The sequence below is a fragment of the Globicephala melas genome, chromosome 15 (genome assembly GCF_963455315.2).
Source record: "Globicephala melas chromosome 15, mGloMel1.2, whole genome shotgun sequence".
Taxonomy (NCBI): Eukaryota; Metazoa; Chordata; class Mammalia; order Artiodactyla; family Delphinidae; genus Globicephala; species Globicephala melas.
In genome coordinates this window covers 8,415,180-8,442,177 of record NC_083328.1, presented here as the reverse complement: position 1 = coordinate 8,442,177, position 26,998 = coordinate 8,415,180, and the positions used below count along the sequence as shown (strand labels likewise).

General features: G+C 41.4%; 1 protein-coding gene across 1 annotated transcript; it reads right to left on the bottom strand.

Moving 5' to 3' along the window:
- On the bottom strand, positions 1-26,810 carry YWHAG (tyrosine 3-monooxygenase/tryptophan 5-monooxygenase activation protein gamma). Its single transcript, XM_030872052.2, has 2 exons — positions 26,506-26,810; positions 1-3,422 (listed from the first exon to the last, which is right to left on the bottom strand). The coding sequence occupies exons 1-2, from the start codon at positions 26,590-26,592 to the stop codon at positions 2,766-2,768; spliced, it is 744 nt and encodes a 247-aa protein (XP_030727912.1). The 5' UTR covers positions 26,593-26,810; the 3' UTR covers positions 1-2,765.
- Positions 26,811-26,998: the final 188 nt, after the last annotated feature.

The window sequence follows — 26,998 nt, the reverse complement described above, 5'->3', positions numbered from 1 at the left end:
TGACATCAGATCTGTAAGTTTATTTGCTCAATGTACGACAGCTACATAATGACTCACATTCATGATATTCCATCACTGAGGAAAACTGCTAAGAATGGTCCGTGTGTGAAATAATTCCTTAGAGAAACACGGAGTTGGAAAAATAATCACCGATTAGACCTTAAAAATAGTTCACTGCATAACATGACAAAAAGCACAAAGGCTCATTCAGAGAACATATTCGTTGTTCTCCTACACTGTAATAGTTATAATTTCACCATGACAAACACCAGACATTAAGATTAAGCTAACACTGGTGTTTCTTTTGCTTCCCCCCCACCCTTAAAAACAAAATATATAACTGCATGTCACTATAGCAACATCCAAAACAGATCAATTTGTTACGATCACTATTTGGTAGAGCAAACTTTACCCCCAAAAGGAAAAATTAAATTAAAAAAACTTTAGAAAATTTGAAGACTTAATTCTTTTTTGTCATAGGAATACATAACACCTACAGTATAAGTTAATAAATTTCAAGCTACTGTATAGAAATACAACACTAGCATGCACAATATTGTATCAATAGAGTAATGGAAGAGTAATCATTTCACTGGAGAGACAGCATCATAGGCAAGTGCATTTCTTTAAAAATAAAGAAAAGAAAATAAACCATTCAAGCTGCTTAAATATCAAGTCTCCCATTCCCTCCTTCATTTTTAGCCCTCAGACACGGTTTTATCTTGCATTATTCTAAAAAGCAGCCAGAGCCAAAGCTAAAATTTAAAAGAAAAATAGGTTTTGTAATTCCAGTAAATCATTTCCAAATGCTACAAGGAAGGACACAGCACTGCTCACTGGACATGAAGATAAATTAAGGAAAACCCCACCAACCCCCCACCCCACCCCCGCAAATCTGTTCCCATCCGTGGCATTGACCTTAGGCCCCTGTTAGGGCACAGAAGCTATAAAGCTCTCTTCTGTTAGTTCTTCTGGTAGGTTTGGTTAGTTGGGACTTCCGCTCTAGCATATGGAGGGGGCCTTCTAAGGAAAGTCATGCTGGGTAACTGTGCCACATTACAGAGCATCGTCACACTCTTCTATCTTCACTGTCACCTGGATCCTGGTCAACACGTGCATTTCACAACTGGAAGCTCCATTTTCGTTTTAGCAAAAGCAACTGTCAGGTTTTCCTCAATTACTACTCATTCCTCTCCCTGCCTAAATAAAACAAACAAACAAGTCTGGTGTCATTACCTATCTCAGCAGTTCACAGTTACTGACTTTATAAAAAAGGCTGAATGCACATGCAACAGGTCGTGTGTTAAGACTTATCCAAAATGAGAACCAAGGACCTAAGGCTAACTGAAACAAACTTGTGGAAATAGCATCGTGGTTTCCTTCAACTCTAAAACGTGTACAGATGGCACAAATGAATTTCCAAATTCTATGCTTTCATTAAAAAGAAAAAAAATACATAGAAAAAGTTTTGGTCAAATAGGAGTTAAATATTTATTATCTGATAATGATTTTAGTTTATTTTCCTACAATGATTATTTGGGGAAGGAGTGTTTTCAGGGAGGAAAAACTGACACACGAGGCTCCTGAAACTGGACAGAATGTTTACGAATAGAGCTCTTCCTTTAGGATTTTTCTACCAGTAAGCTCCTAGCACCTGAATTTTCACACACTGCACCACAAACTTTCTCAAAACGACCGCCAACTTCTACAACCCAACAGCTTTTCAACCCACCCGAGTGCATGCCCTGGGCACAAGGTACAGTACGGAAGACTCAAGTGAGGAGTGAGACAGCAGTGCAGTCCCTGAGGAAGAAGCTATGGCGGCTGAAAAAAATCAGGATTTCTCTGGAAATATCAGCACAGTAAATGACATACAGACCTGAATTTTCTCTATTTTTGTGGTGTTTAACGTTTCTATTAAAGTGATTAATCATTTTTGTGGTGGATTTAAGTTAAGAAGAAAGAAGGACAAAAATCCCACAGCCATCTGCCAAGCACCTATTCAACAAAACCTAAAGTAGCTTTGATTCTCTTCAGGCAAGCCTTTTGGCCTAGGAGACAGATAACAGCAAAACCAACCTGGATGAGGCTGAATAAGGATGTAAAAGCCAAAATAAGAAAAACACACAATCACAATGGCTTGATGTCACATATGGCTGTAATGTAGAAATACTGTAAACTGCAATTTAGTGTTAATACTGTCAACTAATCAGAAACTTCTGAAAACTGGCAAGGCCTAAACCACAAGGATAAATATACCTTATGTTCTAAGTCTATCAGTTTGGGATTTTAACTATTCCATGTCTGGTAGAGTACACCCTGAAAAACAAAATGCACAGCTAAAACGGATGAGCTAGAAAGTACCCAGAACTTAAAAGACAAGAGCATATGTACATAAAAATCCTTACTGGAACCACAGAACTTATTGAATGAGGGCTATTCCGTTTAAGTTTTCTTTTCATCTTAAAACCCTATTTTCTAGCAATAAGTTAAATTAAGGACAGCTCCACTTGCATTAATCTACAGAACAGTCCATATGCCAGTGTGAGGCTGCTATTCCAATACCAGCACAGCTAGCCTGACTTTCCACTAGTGGTATTTTGGCAAAAATGTCAAAGAGGCGATCAAAGACAGGACAGGTCGTGGGTTTCTCCCTAGGAAGGTCATCGCTCCCTTTCCCTCCCCCACCCGACCCCCAACTCATGGGAAAAAAATAAAGACTGCAGTAGTAGCATCAGCGTGTGCTGCCAGTCCACCTGGGGGCCTTAATTGTTGCCTTCTCCACCGTCGTCGTCTTGCTGATCGCTTGTCCAGAGCGTGAGGTTGTCTCGGAGGAGCTGCATGATGAGCGTGGAGTCCTTGTAGGAGTCCTCGTTGAGAGTGTCGAGCTCAGCAATGGCGTCATCAAAAGCGGTCTTGGCCAAGTGGCAGGCTTGCTCTGGGGCGTTCTGGATCTCATAGTAGAAAACGGAGTAGTTAAGGGCCAGGCCTAATCTAATGGGGTGAGTGGGCTGCATGTGCTCCTTGCTAATCTCATGGGCTTCGCTGTAGGCCTTCTCAGATGACTCCACGACGGTCGCCCTCTTCTCTCCAGTGGCGACTTCAGCCAGGTAGCGGTAATAGTCCCCTTTCATCTTCAGATAAAACACTTTGCTCTCATACTGGGTCTCACTGCAATTTTTGATCAGGTAGTTATCCAGCAGGCTCAGCACATCCTGACATACGGCCTCCAATTCCTTCTCTATTTTTTCACGGTAAGCACGGACCATCTCTATCTTCTTCTCATTACCATCTGCAGATGTCTTCTGCTCAATGCTACTGATGACCCTCCAAGAGGAACGGCGTGCCCCAACTACATTCTTGTAGGCCACAGAGAGAAGGTTTCTTTCTTCATTGGACAGTGGCTCATTCAGCTCTGTCACCTATTAAGGAGGAAAGAATAAAGAGCTGTTATGGTACAGATGATGTCAGTTGGGTTAATCGTATCTTTATGCCACTAAAACACAAAGAGGTCTACCAGCTGATTAAAGTAATCAACAAACAGAAGTTGGGCTGTGTGGTTATATGGAAGAGGGATAGAGCGGGAAGGAGCAACAAAGAAGGGAAAAACCTGCGACTGGCTCAATGGTGCCTGAACCCCTGCTTTCTCCCTAGAGAAGGACACATAGGCTTATTATCACACAGCTGTTCCAGGAAAGAACTATCAAGTCTAACTCTTACATGTAAAATCGAAATTTGATCTAAATTACAAAAGGTCAACAAGTCTCTCATGCAACATTACGTACATACTGATCCTAAGGATTTTAAGTATAGATGGCTTATATATCTCATCAGTTTTTTTAAGAAAAAAGAATGACAGCTGCTTCCTAACCTTGCCCTGTCTACCAAACGTCGGTCCCATCCATTTTGGGTGAGAGTATCTTGCCTACCGGGTGAGAACATAGTCAGTCAACGTCAAGTTGACTTTTGAGAAACAAAGAAACTTTTCTTATGTTAAAATAATATAAATTACGAACGCCAGAAAGGAAGTCAAAATTGGGGGCACGGGATTGACTCTGATCACTGACATATTAGCAACTTGGGGAACATGTGTTTGTAGTGTCTGAATACAACAGCAATAAAATGGAGAGGTGAGCAAAGCACTTCCGAGCTGAGGTGGCCAACAGGAATTAATGCTTCTTTCACTTGTGCTAGAAGGTCTTCGTCGTCCCAAACACTAAGAGCCTTGAGGACACTAAAGCAACGGCACACCGATGTTGTGTATTTTTATGACTACCAAACAACTGCATATAATAAAGAAATTAAATCAAGTGACTAAAACTATTTAATTTATATTACCTGATTTCTGTGATGTCAGAGCCATACACCTCTAAGTGTCTAACAACCATATGAAACAGAAAATTTTACAAGGAGGAGTGACTGAGCTCTTACTTTTTTTCCTATTCTGAGGTCACATTTTTATTTGCCTGGTTAACTATCATATCTAGACTGGTACATACTAAGTCAACGGCATTATCAGAAACCCCAGATCATGAGCTCTTTCCTATGACTTACAACAGACTAGATGCTTTCCTCGCCTCATTCTCTCATGTACCTGCGCTCCAGTGGTAACATGTTAATTGCAAAAACCTTTCATACTTCTGCCCTTTGTTCTTCTGCCTCTGCCTAGAACAACTACCAGTGCTCCTGCCTGGAAAATACTTAGACAACTGTCAAGAACCAAGTTATACTCATGGCTTCTATGCAATCTTGCCCAGCTCTACTCCTCCCACCCCCAGTTAAACTGGCTACTCCCTGTTCCCTGTGTAGATCAACCACAGCACCCATGTAACACTGTATTACTCAGAGATGTGAAAGGTACTGGGATGTAATCCAAAAAGATAAGCTAAAGTATCTGGGGGGGGAAGGGCTGGGATTCCAAGAGACTTACCTGTGTATGGACCGTTTACATTTGGTATGTATTCCTCTTTTATCATGGAAGAGGTCGGGGTGGGAGAGGATTATACTTAAGGAAACTGGTTGTAAAATAGTTCCTCTCAGATACAATCAAATCAGAATGTAAACCATACTTATTAGTTCATATGCTTTGCTTGCTAATTCTCACAACATCCAGCAAATAACACACTCTCAAATTCCTAACTTTTTGAGTGGTTTTTCTGATGCTAACCTTTTACTATGCATTACTGATTCTCCACTCTACACTAGACAGCAACAGTAGCTCTCTGCCAGAGGTGGCCTAGGGGAAGCAGATGCAGAGTGGGGGAACAGGGCTCTGGTTCTACTGGACTTCAGAGCAGAAGGAAACCAGCACAGAGGTGCTTTTTACTCTCTGAGCGCCCCCCCACCCCCCCACCGTGGAAACACTGCTTCCCCTGAATAGGAGGCTTATCATCTCACATCCAATTTCCCATGTATTTCTGGACTTTGGAGAAACTATTCCCAGCACTCAGCCACTGTCACTCCTGTCAATTTCTGACATATATGCAAATAACCCAGAAGACTGGGGCTTTCCAGTCCCACCATTTACTAAGTGACCTTGGGGACAAGCCATTTCATCTATCTGGGCCTCAGTTTGCACACAGATTTCTACCTCTTTCATAAGATTGTAAGGGTGTATCAGATGAACGATAAAGTGCTCCCAACACAGTGAAGTGCTATAGAGATGTGAGCATTTACTTCTTTTATTCGGCCAAGTCATGCGCCTGCGGGATCTTAGTTCCCTGACCAGGTAGACTGAACCTGCGCCCTCGGCAGTGAAAGCCCGGAGTCCTAACCACTGGACTGCCAGGAAATTCCCTTGAGCAATTACTTTTGAGAACACCTTGAATAACGTCCCTTCACTTTAAGTCTCGCCATAGGAGGCCTCTGTATTCCTCACATCATCTCGTTTATCTTCTGCTCAATGCTACTAATGTATAAGAGATATCAAGTATCTCTTCTCCATTTCATGCTATTCTCTAGTCCTTAGCTCCCTTACATCACTTCCTTTCCATAAACTTTAATATCATATAGCCTGGAATAAGTCCCCAGACTGGCTTTCAAACAGGCTGAGAGGCCTCTGTAGGCCCGAGGCCCGCATACCATAGGACACCAGCCCATATTCACTGAATGAATGTGCAGATATTGAAGACTAGCCACCTCTAGAGTAACCTGATAACTGTCTCCAATGCAAGAAGCTGTGATGCCTAAGGCCACTGAGATCGGGTTCTGGCCTTTCCCCTAAATCATGCTATCCTTATTTCAAGAGCCAGCAACTATTTAAAGCTCAAATTACCTCACCAGTACTCTATACCGTTAGGTCTCCTGCTGCAAAAGTTGGGCTAAAGAGCCCAAAGGTAGCCATTTGCGCTTATGTAAAATTTGTCCAGTTGCCTCAGACAAGCTGGAACATGGAGATTATGAAATGCCAACATCACCTTTAGATACAGTAACTCAACCACATTTGGGACATACCCAGATGTTCTCTGCCATTGAAAAACTATGTTAGAGGGGAAAACCTTTAATTCTAATAAAAAAGTCTGCTCAAAGGAACTAAGATTTCTCTAAAAACCTTAAATCAGAATTTTTTTAAAAATCCTTAATATCAAAATGATTGTATGAGAGATAATCTGTGATTTTTACATTAAAATAAAAGAGAGACCCCAACCATCCTAGTTTCAAAAGTCAAGATAACTTTTTTTAAAAGGTCAAAAAAAGTATCCACATAGTGTTCACAAAAGGTTTAACCAAGATCGAATGCCTATTCAGTGTAGGAAGATGTGAGATATGTATCATTTGGGAAGCAAGGTAATGTCTTTCAAAACAGTCACTGAACTGTTTCTAAGAACGCAATACTTGTATATATGGTCTCCAAAATTTACTGTCATGGCTACTGGAAAATGTGGACAGTTTGTACATTCTCCAGTTTTATGTTCTGGTTAAAAATAAAATTAAGGGGCTTCCCTGGTGGCGCAGTGGTTGAGAGTCCGCCTGCCGATGCAGGGGACACGGGTTCGTGCCCCGGTCCGGGAAGATTCCACATGCCGTGGAGCGGCTGGGCCTGTGAGCCATGGCCGCTGAGCCTGCGCGTCCGGAGCCTGTGCTCCGCAATGGGAGAGGCCACAACAGTGAGAGGCCTGCGTACCGCAAAAAAAAAATAAATAAATAAAAATAAATAAATAAAATTAAGGTTTCTCTTCTCAACTCCTATGATACTAGCTCAAGTTCAAATTTCTTTCAGTGAGTTAGAGAGAGCTGTTAGCAAAAAGGTTAGAAAAATCTGTTATTCTCACCAACAGTTTAAGAAATAAAACTCCCCAAATCCCAGCTGCTAAGGCATCAGATATTAATTAGTTATCAACTGTTGTCCCCTAAGAGTTGATGAGGAGAGAAATCTTCTCTACCTAAGATGAACAACCCATGAGATTCTTGGAAAGCTATTTAGATAACTTTCTGACCCTGTGGTCTTGGAGCACCAAGTCATTCACAATTCTTCAACTTACCTATGGAGAACCTTAAATTGTAATGAGTGCAACTTCAAATGTTTAAACTCCTTAAATGAAACTTGAATTAAGCTTACTTTACTTAAAATGTATTTCTATCAAGCCGAATCTTGTACAATAACTTATGATGGTGAGTAAGACGCCTTGACTTAAGGAAAGCTGAAAATCTCCACAAAGAACTTACATTCTGTTCACATCCAAATAAGATAGGAGGGATGAACAGGCAGAAAAAAGGATTCTTAGGGCAGTGAAACTATTCTGTACAATACTCTAATGGTGGATACATGTCATTACACACTTGTAAAAATGCACAGTATGTACAATACCAAGACCCCAATGTAAATGATGGACTTGAATACTAATGGTGAGTCAGTGTAGGTCCATTGATGGTAACCAGCATGCTACGCTGGGATGCTGACAGTGGGGAGGGGCAGGGGGGCATACAGGACCTCTGTGCTTTCCTCCGTGAACCTAAAACTGCTCTAAAAAATAGTCTATTAAAAAAATGAGTTAGCAGACACCAGGTATAACATTTGGCCCCATGAAGCATTTTTGGTCCTAGGAGTGATATCACCTGAAAGAGCCAAGAGGCCATAAAAAGGGTAAATGCAGTGACTGCTATATATGAACACCCTACACCAAAAAGAAAAACGTGACAAGGTGCAAAATCAGTCTCAGTGTCCATGTAATGGACAGTTATCTATATACTGTGCAGGCAGCAGAATAACCCACTGCAAGTAAATGTGACACTGTTCTGCTTGCACAAAATTAGTCATGTATTCTAGAGATGACCTGCTAAATCTCAAATTAAAATTTCTGAAAATAATCTGAAGTCATGTCTTGCACATGTGGGCAAAATGCCTCAAACTTGAAGTACAGTCTGTACAAAAAAGAGTTAACACAACAGCCTTGAGACTACTATCTTTAGAAAGGTCTGCTTGCAAAGTTGACCCTTGGCTAGCATCTGAGAACTAAGATTTTGGAAGGGTTCCCACCATCCACGACTAAGAATGGCTCACTGTCCCTAAAATGTTTGTCCAAACAATGTGGTTTATGCTAAACACCTGTTTTCCTTCTAGGAGTCTTGAATTTGGTTTGTGCTAGGCAGAAAGTGCCTTTGTGAGCATCCCTCAATGGATGAGGGGCAGGGAGGGTGGGAGGGAGGCTCAAGAGGGAGGGGATATGGGGATACATGTATGCATATGGCTGACTCACTCCGTTGTACAACAGAAACTAACACAGTAGTGTGAAGCAATTATACTCCAATAAAGATCTATTAAAAAATACCAATAAACATTTTAAACATCCAAAAAAAAAAAAACGAAACGAAAAAACCCTTGGGTACTGAGTCTCTAATGAGATTCCCAGCAGACATTTCACACACGCAATCTGTGTGAGTCCCCTGAGAGAAGACTCTGGAAAATTTGCACCTGGTCACTCTGATCTTCGCCCCAAGCACCTTTTCCCTCTGTTGATTTAGCTTTGCATCCTTTCACTGTAATAAATCATAGCCAAGAGCACAGCTATATGCTGAGTCCTGGCAGATCACTGAACATGGGGGTAAGTCTTGGGGACCCTCAACACATATTCAAACTCTGCCTGGAAAGCTCATCAGATGGCCTTTTAGAAGCCAGCAGAGGGACTTCCCTGGTGGCGCAGTGGTTAAGAATCCGCCTGCCAATGCAGGGGACACGGGTTCAAGCCCTGGTCCGGGAAGATCCCACATGCCACAGAGCAACTAAGCCTGTGTGCCACAACTACTGAGCCTGTGCTCTAGAGCCCGCGAGCCACAACTACTGAGCCCTCGTGCCACAACTACTGAAGCCTGTGCGCCTAGAGCCCGTGCTCTGCAACAAGAGAAGCCACGGCAATGAGAAGCCCGCGCACTACAACGAAGGATAGCCCCCGCTCGCCACAACTAGAGAAAGCCCGCGTGCAGCAACAAAGACCCAATGCAGCCAAAAATAAATAAATTAAAAAAAAAAAAGCCTACACAAAAATTTACCAATTTAAAATAAATAAATAAAAGCCAGTAGCAATGACCCTGGATAAAAATTGTGAAGGGAAACATTCCAGGAAGAGGAACATCCTAGAAGAAAAATGAAACTTCCATGGCATATTCAGGGCCAAGCTCAAGGTCTCATGGATGAGAGGAGAGCTTCCTGAGAACCTGGGCTTTTCTGACAGCCACCAAATCCTATGTTCTTTTCACAACTACTCTAACAAGGTGGACATTATACGTTACAGGTGTGATGCGGAGAAATCAACGGACTTTTTCCCAAAAATCACACTGCTAACACACAGCAGGGCAGGGACACAAACTCGGGTCCTCTGGTTTCAAATCCTGTGCTCTTTCTCCCACCTTGAGTCTCTGAAGATGTAAACCTTGCAACATGTCACAGAGAAAGGACTAGTTTCTCTAATAGAGCCTGTACCTTGTTTTACTGCGCTTCACAGATACTGCAGTTTTTTACAAACTGAAGGCTTGTGGCAACCCTGTGTTGTCAGACTGATGGCTAGCAATTTTTAGCAATGAAGTACTTTTTAATTAAGATATGTACTTTTCTACAAGGACGTACTGTATGGCACAGGGAACTATACTCAATATCTTATAATAACCTGAAAAAATATATATATATAATTGAATCACTTTGCTGTACACTTGAAACTAACACAACATTGTAAATTAACTAAACTCCAATAAAAAAATATGTACTTTAAGACATGCTATTGCAGGGAATTCCCTGGTGGTCCAATGGTCAGAACTCCGTGCTTTCACTGCCAAGCGTCCAGGTTTAATCCCTGGTTGGGGAACTAAGATCCCACAAGCCTCACAGCGGCACAGCCAAACAAAAACAAAAACACCTTCCTAAAAGGAATTTAAGACCAATCAGTAATAGAAAAGTGAGCAAAAGGAATGGACAATTGAAAAAGGAAAAGGAAAATATAAGTAGAGTACTCAAATTCATTCATTTTATAAATGCTAATTTTTCTCCAATCAGACTGGCAAAACTTAAACTTTGATGACTCACTGTGAAGGCTGATACTGTGGATAAACAGGCACTCTCATCCATTGTTGGAAACCGTAAATTAGTACAAACTTTATGGAGGGCAATTGGGAACAGCTATCAGAATTACAAATACTAAGAAAACTTCTGACTCTGCCATTCCACTTCTAGAAACTGATTCACTGCCATCATCTGTAGCAGCTAAAGTCTGGAACCACCTAAATGGTCCTCGATGGAAGTCTGGCTAGATTATGAAACATCCACACAACAGAGTTCTAGGTAGCCATTAAAAAGGAATTTGTATGCTCTCACTGTATTTCTAGAAGGGTCTGAAAAGAGAGTGGCTGGGAGGCAGTCAAGGTTGAAGAGGTTGAATTTTGACCTGTTACCAGTAGTACCTATTCAAACAAACCCTCTCCATAACTTACCGAGTTAATCACACTCACGATTAAAGTTTAAAGTCAATTTTGAAAACCAAGTTTTCAAAAAAAGCTCAAAGCCAGCAGTTTTATGTAAACAAGTTTACTCATGTAAATAACTCAAACCCACACCTGCTGCTTTGTGCTCACCACCTCGCTTCTACCAAGAATACCTTAAAAAGCAAAAAAACCCAAAACTTAGTTGCATAAAAATCTTTCATTATATCTTTATACAGATTAGGGCTGATATATGAAATACATACTATAGATTTCAGCCCTGTTTCATTGAACTAATTACTAATTCTAACATTTTCCAGTTTACTTCCTACCTAATTTTATGGTTTCCAAATATCACTTGTCCTTTCCCGTGCTTAGATTTCTTATACTGTATCACATCTACTGCAAGGACAAGGACAATATTAATAATGCTTATAATGTGCATCTCTGTTTCATTTTGAATTTAATGGAATACGTCCAGTGTTTCATTCTTAAATACCAACTCTTTGTTTAAAAGATACTTCTATCATGTTAAGAAGTATTCATCTATTCCGTATTTTTCTAAATAACTTTTGTAGTATCAAAAATGAGATCTTCACTAAAATTATAATACCTCCTTGGTCCTCCAGATAACCCTTTATGATTTAGTACTGTTATTTCCATTTTAGAGTTTAGAAAATTAAGGCTCAGAGCCAAAGAATGGAATGCAAATCTCACGGCTCAAAATCCCATATGCTTTCCACTATATGACTGGTTCTTAACCAAGGAGGAGCTTTTTGTAAAACACTCTCCCTAGCGCCCTAACCTTCAAAGATTCAGTATTGCATGGGATCCACACACGTCTATTTCTCCAGGTTAAGAACTGCAGGACAATGTTCCTCAAAATGTTGAGTTACCACGTGACTCAGCAATTCCACTCCTAGGTATATACAAAAGAAATGAAAACATGAGACCCACACAAAAACTTGCACACAAATGTTCCCAGCAGCATTAGTTAAAACAGCCAAAAAGTGGAAACAATCCAAATGTCAACAGATGAAAAGATAAGTTAAATGTAGCATTATCCATACAATGGAATATTATTCAGGCATAAAAAGGAATGAAGTTCTGATACATGGTACCACATGGATGACAATAAAAATATTAGGCTAGTGAAAGAAGCCTATCACCAATGACCACACATTATGATTCCAGTTACATGAAATGTCCCAAGCAGGCAAATCTATAAAAACAGAAAATAGATTAGTGGTTGCTTAGAGCTCTTTTTGTTGGGGGGGGGGGAGGCAGGGCAGAGGGCAGTGACAGCTTGCTAATGGTACAGGGTTTCTTCTGCGGAGGTGACAATGTTCTGTATTTAGATACTAGTGATGCTTACAAAACTCTGAACACACTAAAAACCAGTGAACTGTACACTTCAAATGGGTGAATTGTATGGTATGTGAACTATATCTCAATAAAGATAAAACTGCTGCACTATGCCATAGTCTCTACAGCACTTTCACACATGTCAATAATTAATTAGCTTATCTGACAAGTTCAGAATTCCAAATACTTCATAACATGTGGGCTGTTACAAAGAAAACCCACTATAATACAGCATGAACCTCTACCTCTTATTTAATCCTCCTCTTGCGCTTTCAAATAAACTACGTAGTTTGACATAGGTTAATATTTCTCAATAGCCTCGCCAAAAATGAGAAGGAGAGCGTTATCTCTATTTCTCAGATATAGTTAAGCAAACCTGAAAAGGGATAAGAATTTTACATTCCCTACCATGGGTATTCTTCATTATGAAGCAATTCAATTCTGCCACTATGGGGGAAAAAGGCAGGAGAGAAATATACTAAAATAACAACTTCTCAAATTACAGACAATCCACACACAAACCCAAAGCTGTGCTCCCCTCCCTCTTGCAGACCCTGCTGGGTGCTCTTCCAACCCTCTACTTGGACACCTGGGAGAATTCTGCCTAAATCCACCTTTAGAGAGTAACATCAGAAGTACCTGACTTGAAGATAAAGCTAAGTTTATCTCCCCTAAAACTGCCAGTCGCTAGCCTTAAGAATTTTATTTCTTGGAGCCAGAATCACTTCTTCAAACAGATAGTCCTCATACCCCTAGGTCTTCTCTACTTAACTGTTTCTATGATCTAGATACAACTCCCCTCATCATCCTGACTCTTTCCCCCCAAATTTGCCAGTACTCTTGTCAGTACTCGTCAGTCTGCTATTTAGAATACACCACTTCACACTTTAGCCGGGCTATTTTCTGAATTCAGCACAAATGAACTAACATTTATAACGCTAGTTTTACCATAGATCTGCTTTTTTGGGGGGGGGAGGGGGGCAGGGGGAAGAAGGTAAATAAGCTGGTGTATTTGAAAATGCTGTATAACCTATGGTACAGTGCATTTTAAAAGCAGCTCTATTTAGATATTATCTACCAGGCAGAGGCCAGGCATGCTGGTGAACATCCTACAATGCACAGGTCAGCCACATACAAGAGCAAAGAATAATTTGGCCCAAATATCAATAGAGCCCTGCTTCAAGTCATCAATACCCAGACCCAGGTCTCGCAGTCTTCCTCATATTACACACTCCTCTGCTATCATGCTTTTCCAACCACCTAAAACGCACTTCCAGAACTATGAAGAAAAATTCTCTATATGTCATCTTTTAAGCCCTAATTCAAATACTACACTTACTTCCTGAAGCCTGAAAATTCCTCAGGCAGAACTAACTACTGCTTACTCTGTGTGTAACTTTCACCTTGCAGTTATTATACTGCTTATATCTAATGCCTTGTAGTTTAACTGTATACCTTTCTTTCTCCTAAAAGGACTAAAGTCCTTAAGGGCAGGTAGCACACTTCACTCAGCAGTGAATCAACCACAGTACCTAAACTGTCACTTCCAAATGTTTTAAGTGACATGAATCTACATAGGCTGTATCCAGCCCCGACTGTTTGCATAAATGGCCCTAATAACTCCCTCCAACCCTGTGTATATCTCCTTCCTTTTAAATGATTTCGCAGCTCCTTCCATCAAGAACTTCCATCAAGAACTATATTTCCCCAACTCTATAATCTGAACTTGATCATGAGACTTGCTTTGGCTAGTAGAACATTAGCAAGTATGAGGTAAGCAAAGGCCTGAAAAGTGCTTGTGAATCAGGACTCGCTGCTGGGAACCTTCCCCAGGCAAAGAAGCCTGGGTTAACCTGGAGATGAGAGGCCTTTACCTCTTCATAGTTATTCCGGCCCCACAGGAGCAAGTCTAGACCCAAACTACCTGGCCAGTATAAAGAACTGTGATAAACAAGAAATATTTGCTTTAGGTAGTTTGATACAAACAAAAACTTAACGAATATTAAGATGGCTATTGTTAAGTGCCACCTGCATCAAATGTAACGAACAGTTGAATTTTAGGGTCAAGGTACAGGACCTGAAGCAAAAACAAGGCCACTTCATTAGCCGAGATTCCACCCATTGCTCCAGTCTGATCTCACTTTTCAACAACCGGGACAAATGCCAAAGCTCTGCAGCTCACCATTTAACCTCACAAATCAGGAAGTAGATATACTATGCTCTAGCACTCCCTTGGCTAGCAGTCAAATAACACTATTCTAAAAATTAGTTAACTGGAGCCTCAACTAAGGAGCCCGCCTGGCACAACTAAGACCCGGTGCAACCAAATAAATAAATATTTTTAAAAAATAAAAATTAGTTAAATCAAAATTAGTTATGCAGGTTCTTATACAAGCCCATACTGACTCCCTCACAATCTTCTCTTTCATGCCTTTTCTGTGCTTCTAAAATTTCTCCTAGAATCAATGTCATGTTCACTTTCTTTGAGATTGTTTACCTGTTTCCAGACCTCTGGCCCTACCTCCTTATCCAAGGCTACTCCCTCAAATTAATTCTGAACAACAGTTCAGTTATCTCATCGATTCTGACAACTTATCCCCAAACCACACCTTTAACCTCACTCACAACCATTCATTTTTTTAATTTTTATTTTATATTGGAGTATAGTTGATTTACAATGCTGTGTTAGTTCCAGGCGTACAGCAAAGTGACTCAGTTAGACATACACATGTACATTCTCTGCAGTCTCTTCCCATACAGGTTATTACAGGATATTGAGTAGGTCCTTGTTGATTATTTTATGTAATGTGCATACGTTAATCCCAAACTCCTAATTTATCCCCCCGCCCCACCCCCAACCATTCACTTTTAAAATCAAACTCCTGCGAGTTCCTGGGCAGTCCACTGGTTAGGACACGGCGATTTCACTGGTCAGGGAACTAAGAGGTGCGGCCAAGATAAATATTTTAAATAAATAAAGCAAAAAGAAATAAACAAAATTAAAAAATAAAAAATGTTTTAAAAAGGGGAGTTCCCTTGTGGTCTAGTGGTTAGGACTTGGAGCTTTCACTGCCGTGGCCTGGGTTCAATCCCTGGTTGGGGAACTGAGGTCCTGCAAGCTGTGCGGCACGGCCAAAACAAGTAAAAAATAATAAAACCAAACTCCTACCTACCCTTCAATGTTACCAGTCCTCACTTCCACCTACTAGACTCGCTCTTGAGCCCTCTCCTTTTTCCTCAGCCCCTTTCCTTTAGGTTTTATTTCCTCCTTGTAAGGTTCATCAAGATCCATCAAATTCAATTATTTTTGCATTAATATCAACATTCCTATGCCTTGTCCTTCTGCTATACCATCTCTAAACACCCAAATTCTCCATCAATAGAGCCACCCAGCCTGCTTTCAACTCTTATACCCAAAATATGGTGCGGGGTAGGGGAGAGGGAGAGACCAAAAAAAACTAGATTGTAATCACTACAAATTAAGGCTTTTTAACCTCAGCAGGGCCCTTAGCACTCACTGCCTGGCAACCCTTGCTCACTACTGCCTCCTCAAAGGAAAGTGACCAAAGGCCTTTACTTGACAAACAACTGCCCCTACCACTGCCGCCTCCTCCCTGTATGCAAACAAGATGCTTCTTCCCTCTCAAGATATTCCCATCAGTCACTCTCTTTCCTGTACTTTCCCATTAACATGTAGTCCAAGTTGAGGTTTAAAATAAACAATGCCGGGGCTTCCCTGGTGGCTCAGTGGTTGGAGTCTGCCTGCCAATGCAGGGGACGTGGGTTCGTACCCCGGGGTCTGGGAGGATCCCGCGTGCTGTGGAGCGGCTGGGCCCGTGAGCCATGACCACTAAGCCTGCACGTCCGGAGCCAGCGGGGGAGGCCACAGCAGTGGGAGGCCTGCGTACCGCAGAGAAAAAAAAATAAAATAAACGATGCCTTTTAATCACATGTTTCCTTCAAAATCAAGTTTCTGAAAATTAGCCTATACTTGTTACCATTTCTTCACCTTTCATTCACTGCTCACCCCATTACCACTGTCATCAACTGTCTTCCTACCTCACATATCCCATGTTCTCTTATGTCTTAATCTTAATTCGTAAGGGATCTATAACACTGCGGACTAATCCCCCTTTCTTGACACTCTTGTCCACTTTGTTAGCTTTCTTTCTTGGTTTTCTATCACCATCTACTTAGTCTTTTCTTCCTCGTTCCAGTCACTACTGAAGTGGGATTCCCCAGGGTTCACTTTGACTTCAGCTCTCAATTTTGCCTAGGTGACCTTACTATGCCTGGTAGGAGACTCCCACTAGAATGTTAGTTCTGTGAGGGCAGGGGATATTATATCCTCCAGGTCTGAGACTAGAACCTGGCCGTTAGTGGTTCCTAAATAAATATTTATTTACTTAATGAATAATAAGTAACACTGAGTGCTTAACCTGTGCCAGGCCCTGTTTTAAGAGCTTTTCATGAATTAACTTGTAGCCATGATGCTTCCATTTACCGCCACTTAAATGTTTCCTCAAACACAGCATGCCGGCAACTGACTTGATCTTCCCCATCATTTCTCCTTCCTCCTACTCCCATCTCCAGCCATCAAATTCTCTCTCTCTCAAATCTGCCGTCACTGTCCATGTCCTGGTCCTCATACCTTCAGAGCAGACCCTGCAATACTAATCAGTCTTGTCCCTCTGCCGCACTGTCCTCCTCTTCAACTTCCACACTGCTGCCAAGGTTCTCTCCAAACCAAAAACCGGACAATGATCCTCTTCTGCCTGAAACCCTTCAATGACTCTCCAAAGCCTAAGAAAAAAACCCAAACTCCACAAGGCCCTTCATGAACTGGCTCCTGCCCCTATTTACCTCTCTGGACTCATTTCCTAACATTCTCTCAGCGCAACCAGTAGTGACTGGATCAATCATGCAACAGATTCTGCCCCCTGTACATTCTGCAACTAAACAATGCTATTCCCTCTGCCCGGACACTCCTTCCTCCAGCCTTTCCCCTTCCCTCAACATCCACCCCTCACTGCTCTGCTATCATTTCTCTAGGAAATCTCCCCTGATGCTCAGGGTGACGTCAGTGTCCTGATAGCACAACACTGGGCTGACCTTCACTTTCTGTGTGTAGAATGTTCCCACAGACGTTCAATAATCCCCTCACAACTCTACCTTCCCTGTGTGAATTCTGGATCAGTACCATTCACTTCTTCCACTGCCTAGAACATCTACAAAATATTCAAGTTAACATTCTTTTCTTCCTTTGATCTTCACTTAAATCCCCTCAAAACATGTTTCCACATTCCAGTTTGTGAATTCCACACAAGCCCATATTATCTTTGATGTACAAAAAAGTCACAGCTTCCTCCCATCTCTTTCAAGTGAGGTATACTCTTCCATTCAGTTTGAGTAGCATCCTTTCACTTCTTGGCCATACCTGTAAGACTCCAATGGCAAAAGCATGGTACTTACCTCCTTATGCTAAAAACTGCAAGTTCTCCTTTGTTAAATGGTATTTAAAACAAACCACAATCATGGGACCAAATATTTTCTAGAAGAAAGATTACACTCATATTGAGTATTTCATCTTAGGGCTGTCCTAAAGAAGTTTGTTCTGTATTAAAAACCTGGATTACATAACAACCCTCTCAAGCATAACCAAATGGAAAAATATTAAATATACAGCAGTTTGAAGGAATTTCAGAGCTTCTGCAAACAATGGAACATTGACTAAAATTAATGAAAACAGATCACTGAGACAAGAGCTAAAAGATTACCAGTATCCATGTATACACTTCACCTTTGACTCCTTTTTGAAAACTAAAAAACCTTTTAAAAGAGGCCGAGATTTAGGAAAAATACTTTTAACTCAAGCCTTAATAAGCAAATTACTTAAACATTTCCACCTGTAAAATGGGACCATCACTTTATAAAACTATTGTGAAATTAAATGGGAAAAGTATAGAAAGATGCTTCCCAAGTGACAGTAAATGTCCAACTATATTGCAGTATTTTAATCTGAGAGTGTGTAACTTAAAATTTTGTCTTCCGGGCTTCCCTGGTGGCGCAGTGGTTGAGAGTCCACCTGCCGATGCAGGGGACACGGGTTCGTGCCCCGGTCCAGGAGGATCCCACATGCCGTGGAGCGGCTGGGCCTGTGAGCCATGGCCGCTGAGCCTGCGCATACGGAGCCTGCGCTCCGCGGCGGGAGGGGCCACAACAGTGAGAGGCCCGCGTACCACCCCCCCAAAATCTTGTCTTCCCAAAAATATTATAGTCAGTACAGAAGTCTATAGAACAGATGTGAAAAAAGTCATACACAAAAGTACACTAGGTTTTCCACTGTGTAGTGGAACTCATCAACATTTCAGGGTAATGCTATGCCATAACAGCTTAGTAAATTATAGTACTGACGTGATTTTCACAACAGATGTAAACACTTGCTAAAAAGCTAGTCTTAATCATCCTTCATTAAAAAATATATGTATTTATACAGCCAGCCAGATTATGAAGAGAAAAACATGATCAAAATGCAAGAGTACCATAAATCCAAAATAAGAACTAGCTATAATTCAGTGTTTTTGAGAATCTATATGCTAGACAGAGTTCTAAATAAGTAATGTTAATAGAAATATATTTTATGCAATTTTAAAGTTCAATTCATTACTATAGCTGTTTGAAGTTTACCATGTTGTTTTCTCTTCCTCAATAAATGGTTCCAAAAATCTAGCCTTTTTCTGCAGGACCTTCGAATGGTAAAAAAATAAAACGGCAGTATACTCACCTATATTACTGATATCAATAAACTAGTCAACTCCATACTTCTGAGCATGGAATTCAAACCCAAGGTGTCCGGGCCCAGACAGCTAGTGTATGTACGTATCTATCTACCTACCTACCTACCTACTCATACCTACAACCAGTACCATGATAACTTTAAGGCAAAAATGATTTTTTTAAAATGCTTGGCAAGCAACAAAACCAAACAAAAGCAAAACTTGTTTATCCACATCGCCCTCAACAAATCAACTGGGTTTTAGCACTTCTATCAGATTGGTGATAAAAGCCAGAACTGACAAAAGATATCAGCCTTTGTTGTCCCTTTCCCAAAAAAGGCAGTAAAAAACAGTGCAGTAATGATAAAACCCTTCTCTAAACCTACCTGACACAGCACCACCTTTCCTCTCCCCACTCGTGACCCATCCAGCCTTTCCTCCTCCTCATGAGCAAAGGCTGACAGGAAGCAGCACTTGGGATGTCAACTGAGAGAAACACTCCTCTTAAAATCAAGGAAAAAATTATCTGCCACCTGGATTATATGCTTTAAGCAAGAAACTACACTTTGAGGTTGCCAAATCTGAATATAAAGAGATCTTGCTGGTAACTGGAACATTTGTGGGAAATAAGGCGTAATTTTAGGTCAATAAAAAACCATCTTGCAAGATGGTAAATACCAAGGGGACCAGAACAGTAGTAAAGTATACAGACAGAAGATTGGCCAATATGCTGACAAACGGTGAAACTGGTTATATGGAGTTATATCATGCTATTATCTTTATTTTGCATATACTTGAAAGTTACCATATTAGTTTTGTTTTGTTTTGTTTTTTTTAATTTTTAAAAAAGGTACTCATTCCAACCACAAGAAAGCAGAAGAGAGGCTTGCCACAAATAAGCTTGCAGTTAAACTTTCCCCTGTTTCAACCTCATTTTCTCTTTCTGGAGCAGAAAGGGCAATAGGGTATCCTTGAACTTTGAACCATGTGTATGTACTATCTATCCAAACAATTACATCTTCCAAAACTTTTGAGATACATACCAGTGCTAGTGATGGTTTCAAGTTCCTTAAAAATTCTTAGCAACTCTTTCAAAAATTCCACTTTGGGGTCTCTGTCCTAATATACAATCTGTGTTGAAAGCTTTAGGCACAAAGATATTCATGGCAATGTTATTTATAAATTTGGAAACGGCCTAAATGCTAAATAAAAATTAAATTATGACACACCCAAAGGACTGTTCAGCCACTGAAAATACTGATAACAGAAGAAAATATCCTTGAAATATCAAGGGGAGAAAAAGCAAGGTGCAAAACCCTGCAGAAAGACATGATGGAAATATCCCTGCATAGGGAACTATTATGGTGATACTTGTCATTTTTCTAGCGTCCTGAAGGCCAGACATTTTTGTCATCAGTGGTCTGTCCCACTGATAACAGCCTTCCAAAAACCAGAGTCCCTTAGAAGATCAGAGCACCCCCAAATCAAGATATTCTAAAATTTTTCTTCCCTACTCACTTGTCCCCACCAGCTTTCCTTGTCTGCGGAATGCTGTTCTGCTGTTCTTACCCTATCTTGTTATTTCTCCTTATCCTCACGCACTGGGTCATTTTCAAACTACTAGAAAAAAAATATAGTGTCTGGGCTTCCCTGGTGGCGCAGCGGTTGGGAGCCTGCCTGCCGATGCAGGGGACACGGATTCGTGCCCCAGTCCAGGAAGATCCCACATGCCACGGAGCAGCTGGGCCCGTGAGCCATGGCCGCTGAGCCTGTGCTCCGCAACGGGAGAGGCCACAACATTGAGAGGCCCGCGTACCGTAAAATATATATATATATATATATATATATATATATATATATATATAGTCTCAACTTTAAGTCTCTATTTTTACTACACAGATGTAGTTAGAAAGACCAGAGGTGAGTCATATGTGAAGAGTGGAGTATGATTTGAAAATAACATCTATCCACCGGGTCTAGCCATGCCAGGCAGGCCCTCATGTAAGAATGTCCTGGCGGGAGTATGGGATTGTTTGCATGGCGACTATCCATCCTGGGCTTCTGCTGCAAAGACATACTCATTCACTATTTCATGTTAGACCCATACAAAAGGAGCATTGTGTTGAACTTAATAGTACTGAATTGAAACAATTCAGTCAAAAATATTTTAAGCTTATTTCCACATCCTTAATGTACTGGCACCATAGGCAACTTTGTTTCCTAGATCTTGGTTATGTGAATACGGTAGCTTAAGTGCCATATTAATAACTCCTTCCAGAAAGCTAAAGAAGTTTTAAATGATCTCTCTTCAAAACAAACCTTCTTTTTCAAAGCCTTCCTCTTGTTACCTCTTAGCCTTCTCTCACTTCTCACACCACCACAGCTGCTCTTCATACTCGGCGGTGGGGGAGGGTGGATGAGGGATTCCTCTCGCACTACTGTCATTACATGTTCAGCTGCCCACTGTCGTCACTGTCATATCCCCAGCTCTGGCACCCCTGTTCTAGCAACAGAATTATTAAGAGGGAAAAGCTGACACTACACCTGGGTCCTACTCAACAAGTTTGGCTTTACACCTCTCCAAAAATAAGGTATCGTTTCAAAGATTAAAAGGATAAGACCAATGAGTTTACTTGGAATTTTTAAAAAATGTCATATTAAAAATCTACATATGTAAGAACACTCTCATTTCTATCTACTTATTCACAACGCAACTAATGCTATGCACCACATTATTCAACTTAGGTAAAGAAAAATCTACCTCCGTGGGACACTCTTACAAGTGATATGCTGATGAACATTTGGTTTAGACTTCACGAGTTCTTTTAAAAGGAAGAAAAAAAAAGACTGATGCAAAGTCTTACAAGATCTACAAATTTTTATTGTTTCTGTAAAATCATGGAACCAAATAAATTTAACCATTTATCTTAAAATTAAAGCTTTCTTTTGGGAATTTTTGTTGATCACTTTTCATGTAACTGTTTTTTTATGACTCAAATTCATAAATTAGTAAAATCAAAATTTCAAGTGCCAGTCTAAAGCAAGATAATATGGTCTGGTACTAAACCAAAATGATAGGTAATACCTAAAATGGAATGTGGGGAAGACAGCAGAAAAATGATTATGACAGGAAAGGCCATAAGGCAGCTCATGTTGATAGCCTTGATAGCCTTTATAGCCTAGAAAGACAACAAATACAGGTTCCCTATAATTACAGTCTCGAATATCTGGTCAAGCTCTAACAAACAGAGCTTAGAAAATAAGACAAAAGACAATGGTTTATATGTGATTTTTTTCCCTTTGACTATTAAACATATAAAGTGGTCTTTGCTTCTTTTTTTCCACATCTCATGGAATCTGGTAGGAACACGAAAGAATCAGATGCCCTGCCAGATAAAACTGTTAGGGCTGGTGATACTGGAGACAAGAAGTTGTTCCTGGCAGCCTCAGAAACACCAAAACAATGTATTTAACATCTTATTTACAAGAAGCCCATGCTTGAATAGCTCACCACTCTCAGCACTGCAGGAACCCGGGCCACACAGCAGGGCAAGTGTGTCTAACAAAGTCAGTCGTGGGGTGGAAAATGAGTGATGATAAGAACACCAGCAAAATTCCTATAATCTCCAAATAGTTAATAGTTTGCTCCGATTTCAGGTAAATTGTTCTTATTCATTTGTGTGAGCAACGTATAGTTTTTAAGCTCTGTAACTTTTTAAATGGAAATACAAATCTAGCCAAAATAAGTCCCCTTTTCAATTTATGCTGAACGGTTCGGATGTTAGAAAACAAAGAGAAAGGGATACTGATTACCACTGGCTGTGAGCCCTGCACTATTGACACATTCCTGAATCAGTAATGTGCTGAAATCCAGCCAGCTATAGCCAGACCATCATCACTTTTTAAAAATATCATTTTCCTATTTTTTCTAGAGGTGATGGCTGCACATCATTGTGAATGTACTGAATGCTACTGAATTGTACACTTGAAAGTGGTCAGTTTATGTTGTGACTTTTACCTCAATAAAAACAAAATCATTTCCTCCACTTTTTAATAATTTAGAGTTTGGTTTAATAAATAAATAAGGCTTCCTCCAAGTACTAGGGGATGAAATCCTCCCTAGGGTCTGCAGTTAATCCAAAGAACCGTAATGAGGATGCACATTCAGCAACATCTTTTATCTTAATATAATCCAAAAGATACACATGAAATTGTTTAAATAATTAGAAAAGGCACTTAAGAGTCATTTCAGTTACTGTGAAGGTTAACATAAAAAGCAAACTGTCATCTGTATTCTTTCCACCCCAAAGAGAACAACTGAAACCACATGACTTTGATTATAATAATGGCTGGCAGAACTCCACTTCTGAAGAGTCTAAAGAGGTGTCATTACTCCATTAGTGATAATGGCTATTGATCTAGCCTCCTGGAAGAGCTAGTAGGAAAAACAGAATATTTAACATTGTAAAACCTTTTTAAGTATATCGATTCCACCACGAAGACTTTTTTATATAATTAAGATAGCCTTTTGCCACTAATGCCCCCCAACACACCCGAGTTAAATTGCTTAACCCAGTAACTTCAACAAAGTTACTAGCCCAGAACCTTTTCTGCCCGCCCTCCCCCCCCCCCGGAAAGTACCAGTAGCCTACTTAGAATATTAACTTCTCAAGAGGCTATTAAAATCCAAAGAACAAGTCAGTATTGTCTAACAAGTAGGAAACATCTAGGTGTTTGCTCTTTTTAGATATAAGCCTACACATGTGTCTTAAAAGACTAAACTTCCTTCTTTCCTCCTTTCCAGAATACACCATTTTACCTCTATCCTGGTCACCCACCTACAACTATCACAGGTCCTAACTCTTTACTACTAGGGTAACTTCATCCGATGCAAATAACTTTAATCACGCTAGCATCTGGATGACTTCAGCCTTAGAAGAGAACTCAAGTGGTAGAACTGAGTATTTTCTTTGTATCTTCCTGTATTTTCCAAATTCTCTGATGAGATGATCTTTATAAACAAAGGAAGAAACAAAGTTTTATAAATAGTTACCTTTTCTTAAGCACCTACTATATTTTTTATTTAATCCTAACAACTTTGTCAAGCAGGTGTTGACCCATTTTACAGATGAGGAAAATGCAGATCAGAGGTAAGCCTAATTCCTCAAAATCATGGTAAACAGATTTGGAAAAGGTCTGCTATATTTTATAAACTGTTTTTTCCTGCACACTCAGTTAAGGAGCAGAAACATAAACACAGCAAAAGAGAACTTTTCCAAATCCCAAGGTAAATTGTTCTGTAAGGGATTCTCATTCCCTAACGTTTACTGAAAATGCCCCAGCAGGAAGTCATAATTTTTTTAAGGTTTTTATTAAAACCTGCCGAGTTAATAATTTGCAATAAACCCATGTATACAGCTCATCCCTGCACTATGAGCATAAAACATATTCTTGTTTAAAACTTCTATCTTTATTCCTTCATTGCCCAATTTTAACAAATGTTTAAAACCACGACTGTATCTTATAAACTTTTGAGAAAACTACAAATACGCAGGTGAACAGGCATAGCCAGACATCCCTGATTTGCACGTCTAAGGATAAATGAAATTCTTATTTGGAGGACCAATTCTCATCCGGTGGAAGACAAAATGCTCAATTCCACCTGGCTTATCTGCTAATTTCTGCATAACCTTGGACAAATGCCATCTGCATACTCCCTACCAACCCATTAGGTGCATTGCAGCCTCTGTGTCATTGTGTGTGACATCACTGGGTTGCTATGGATATAGGAGCGAGGTCACTCGCTTTCCTGTGAAACTAGAAATATGGAAAAATTAGAAGAGTCTAAGTAATGTGAACTAAAGATACTGATATCTGCTAAAGTGCAACTTACATCATTTGAGCTTTAAGGACAGCAACTGTGGCAATAATATTAATACAGCAGTACTCCAAATGTCAGAATCAATTCTCTTCCTTAATGAGATAAAAATCTTCTTTGTTAATGTATCTGGCTTAAATACACAGGCATCAGCATTGTCGTCTTCTGTGAACCAGTAAAGTTATTCAAGAATTAATCTGCAATACCTATACTGCTTCATTAAAGAGGTTTAACAGGCAAGGTACACTCCTCCATCCGCTGCACACTGGAGATGCGTTTTAAAACCTTTGTTACATAAGGCAGGAAGTTAGATATGAAAATAGTGGGAGACCGAAATCATTAGATAATTTTACGTTTCATTTAATAATGCTCAATACTTCCCCAATCCTCTAATATCAAACTGGTTGACCACCCATTAGGTGAATATAGTGTTACTGACAAAATGGTGCAATACAAGCAGGAATCTGCAAAATGCGACAACTGGAGATCAGTATTCTCTTTTCATCAGCATTGAGGATGCGCTAGTTTTTTTTTTTTTAAGCTTCAGATGCATCTAACAAAACAAATTAAAAAAAAAAAAAGAAGACTTTTTCCCCTTTAAAATAACTCCTCCCAGCCTCCACCCAGTCTAGGCTCTCTGCAATACGACAAATGCAGAATCTTCTGGAATGACTTGATACTGCCTCCCACCAAGGCTTTGTTTGCAATATCAGATCGGAGAATATTTTTTCAACTTATAGGAATTTCGACAAATGTGTGCCTATATTTAAAAAAGAAACAGCATATATCACAAACTGAACTAGTCAGCTAAATTCACAACCTTTGTTTTAAAGACAATACCAACACTTTTCAATACGAAAGCCGTAGGAAAACAAGGAGATGACATATTGAGAACAATCAATGAAAACGCTAGCGAGACAAACGTGCCCCCTTCCTAAAAGCAAGAGGACTTGCTTTGGGGCATGCAGAAAGAGGAGCCTTTTGTTAAGAAAAACGTGAGCAAGGAGGTTTCGATTTTGCATCTTGGAGCCCAGGTTTTCAGGACAGCCTACATTTTTCCCGGGGAGGTCCTAAAGGATCTGTCTGGAGAGGCAGTGGGAAGATTTGGGGAGGGGGGGAGTATCAGAAAACCGAGAGACCTGCTGAGTGAATGGGAAAGGCGCCGCCCAGACATCAGGGAGAAAAGAGGAACCGCATCCATGCGGTCCCCCGCCCCCACACGGCCAGGCTGGGAGGAGGGGAAGTGGGGCACAAAGGATGCGCACGGCCCCTGCTCAGGTCCCCAGCAGACCCGGAGGCGCAGCGGCCAGAGACCCCGCTCCCGAGACCAGCCCTCCAAGACCCCGCCCCAGCGCGGGCGCGTGGGGAGGGCCGAGGCGGCAGCGCCGCCGGCCCTGGGGAATGCTCGGGGAGAGGCCGCGTCACACCCGGTCCTCAGCGCTCTCAGGACCCTCCCCAGCCCCCTCTGGGGCGGCCAACCTGCAGGAGCGACGGGCGACTAGTCCCCAAGTCGACCCCGCGAAAGCCCGCGTCTGCGAAGGGGCTGGGGCGAGGCGGCGGGGGGGGGGAGGAGAAACTCACGTTCTTCATGGCCGCGGCCATGTCGTCGTAGCGCTCCGCCTGCTCCGCCAGCCGGGCTTTCTGCACCAGTTGCTCGCGGTCCACCATCTTCACGGGCTGGGTCGGGCCGGGCGAGGAGACCAGGGCGGCCTGAAGGGCTCGGAGGGCGGCTGCGGGCGCGGCTGGAGCCCGTGTGCCGGAAGGACCGACCCACGAAGCGAGGGGCTGAGGCGACGGCGCGAAGGCTGCGGCTCGAGCTGCGACCGCGGAACCGGGCGCGAGGTGGCTGCGGCTGCTGTGCGTGCCGCGGGCGGACAACCCTCTGCGGCCCCGCCCACGCCGCGTTACGCAGACGGCCCCGCCCACCACCCCGCGCACCCCGCCCCGGCCCCTCCGCTTCTCGGGTTGCCCCTCCCCAACTCAGCTCGCCGCCGCCTTCTGGGTGTCCCCTTCTTCCCCGCTGCCCCTCAACAAGCCCCGTTTTTCCCTTCACCCCGGTTGCTGCGCCCTAGCT

What these genes read in the sequence shown, in the direction of transcription:
- YWHAG (XM_030872052.2), bottom strand. Translation starts at nt 26,592, where the DNA reads ATGGTGGACCGCGAGCAACTGGTGCAGAAAGCCCGGCTGGCGGAGCAG. An exon ending in TGGCCGCGGCCATGAAGAAC is followed by an intron (nt 3,423 to 26,505) that starts GTGAGTTTCTCC and finishes CCTCCTTAATAG; the next exon opens with GTGACAGAGCTGAATGAGCC.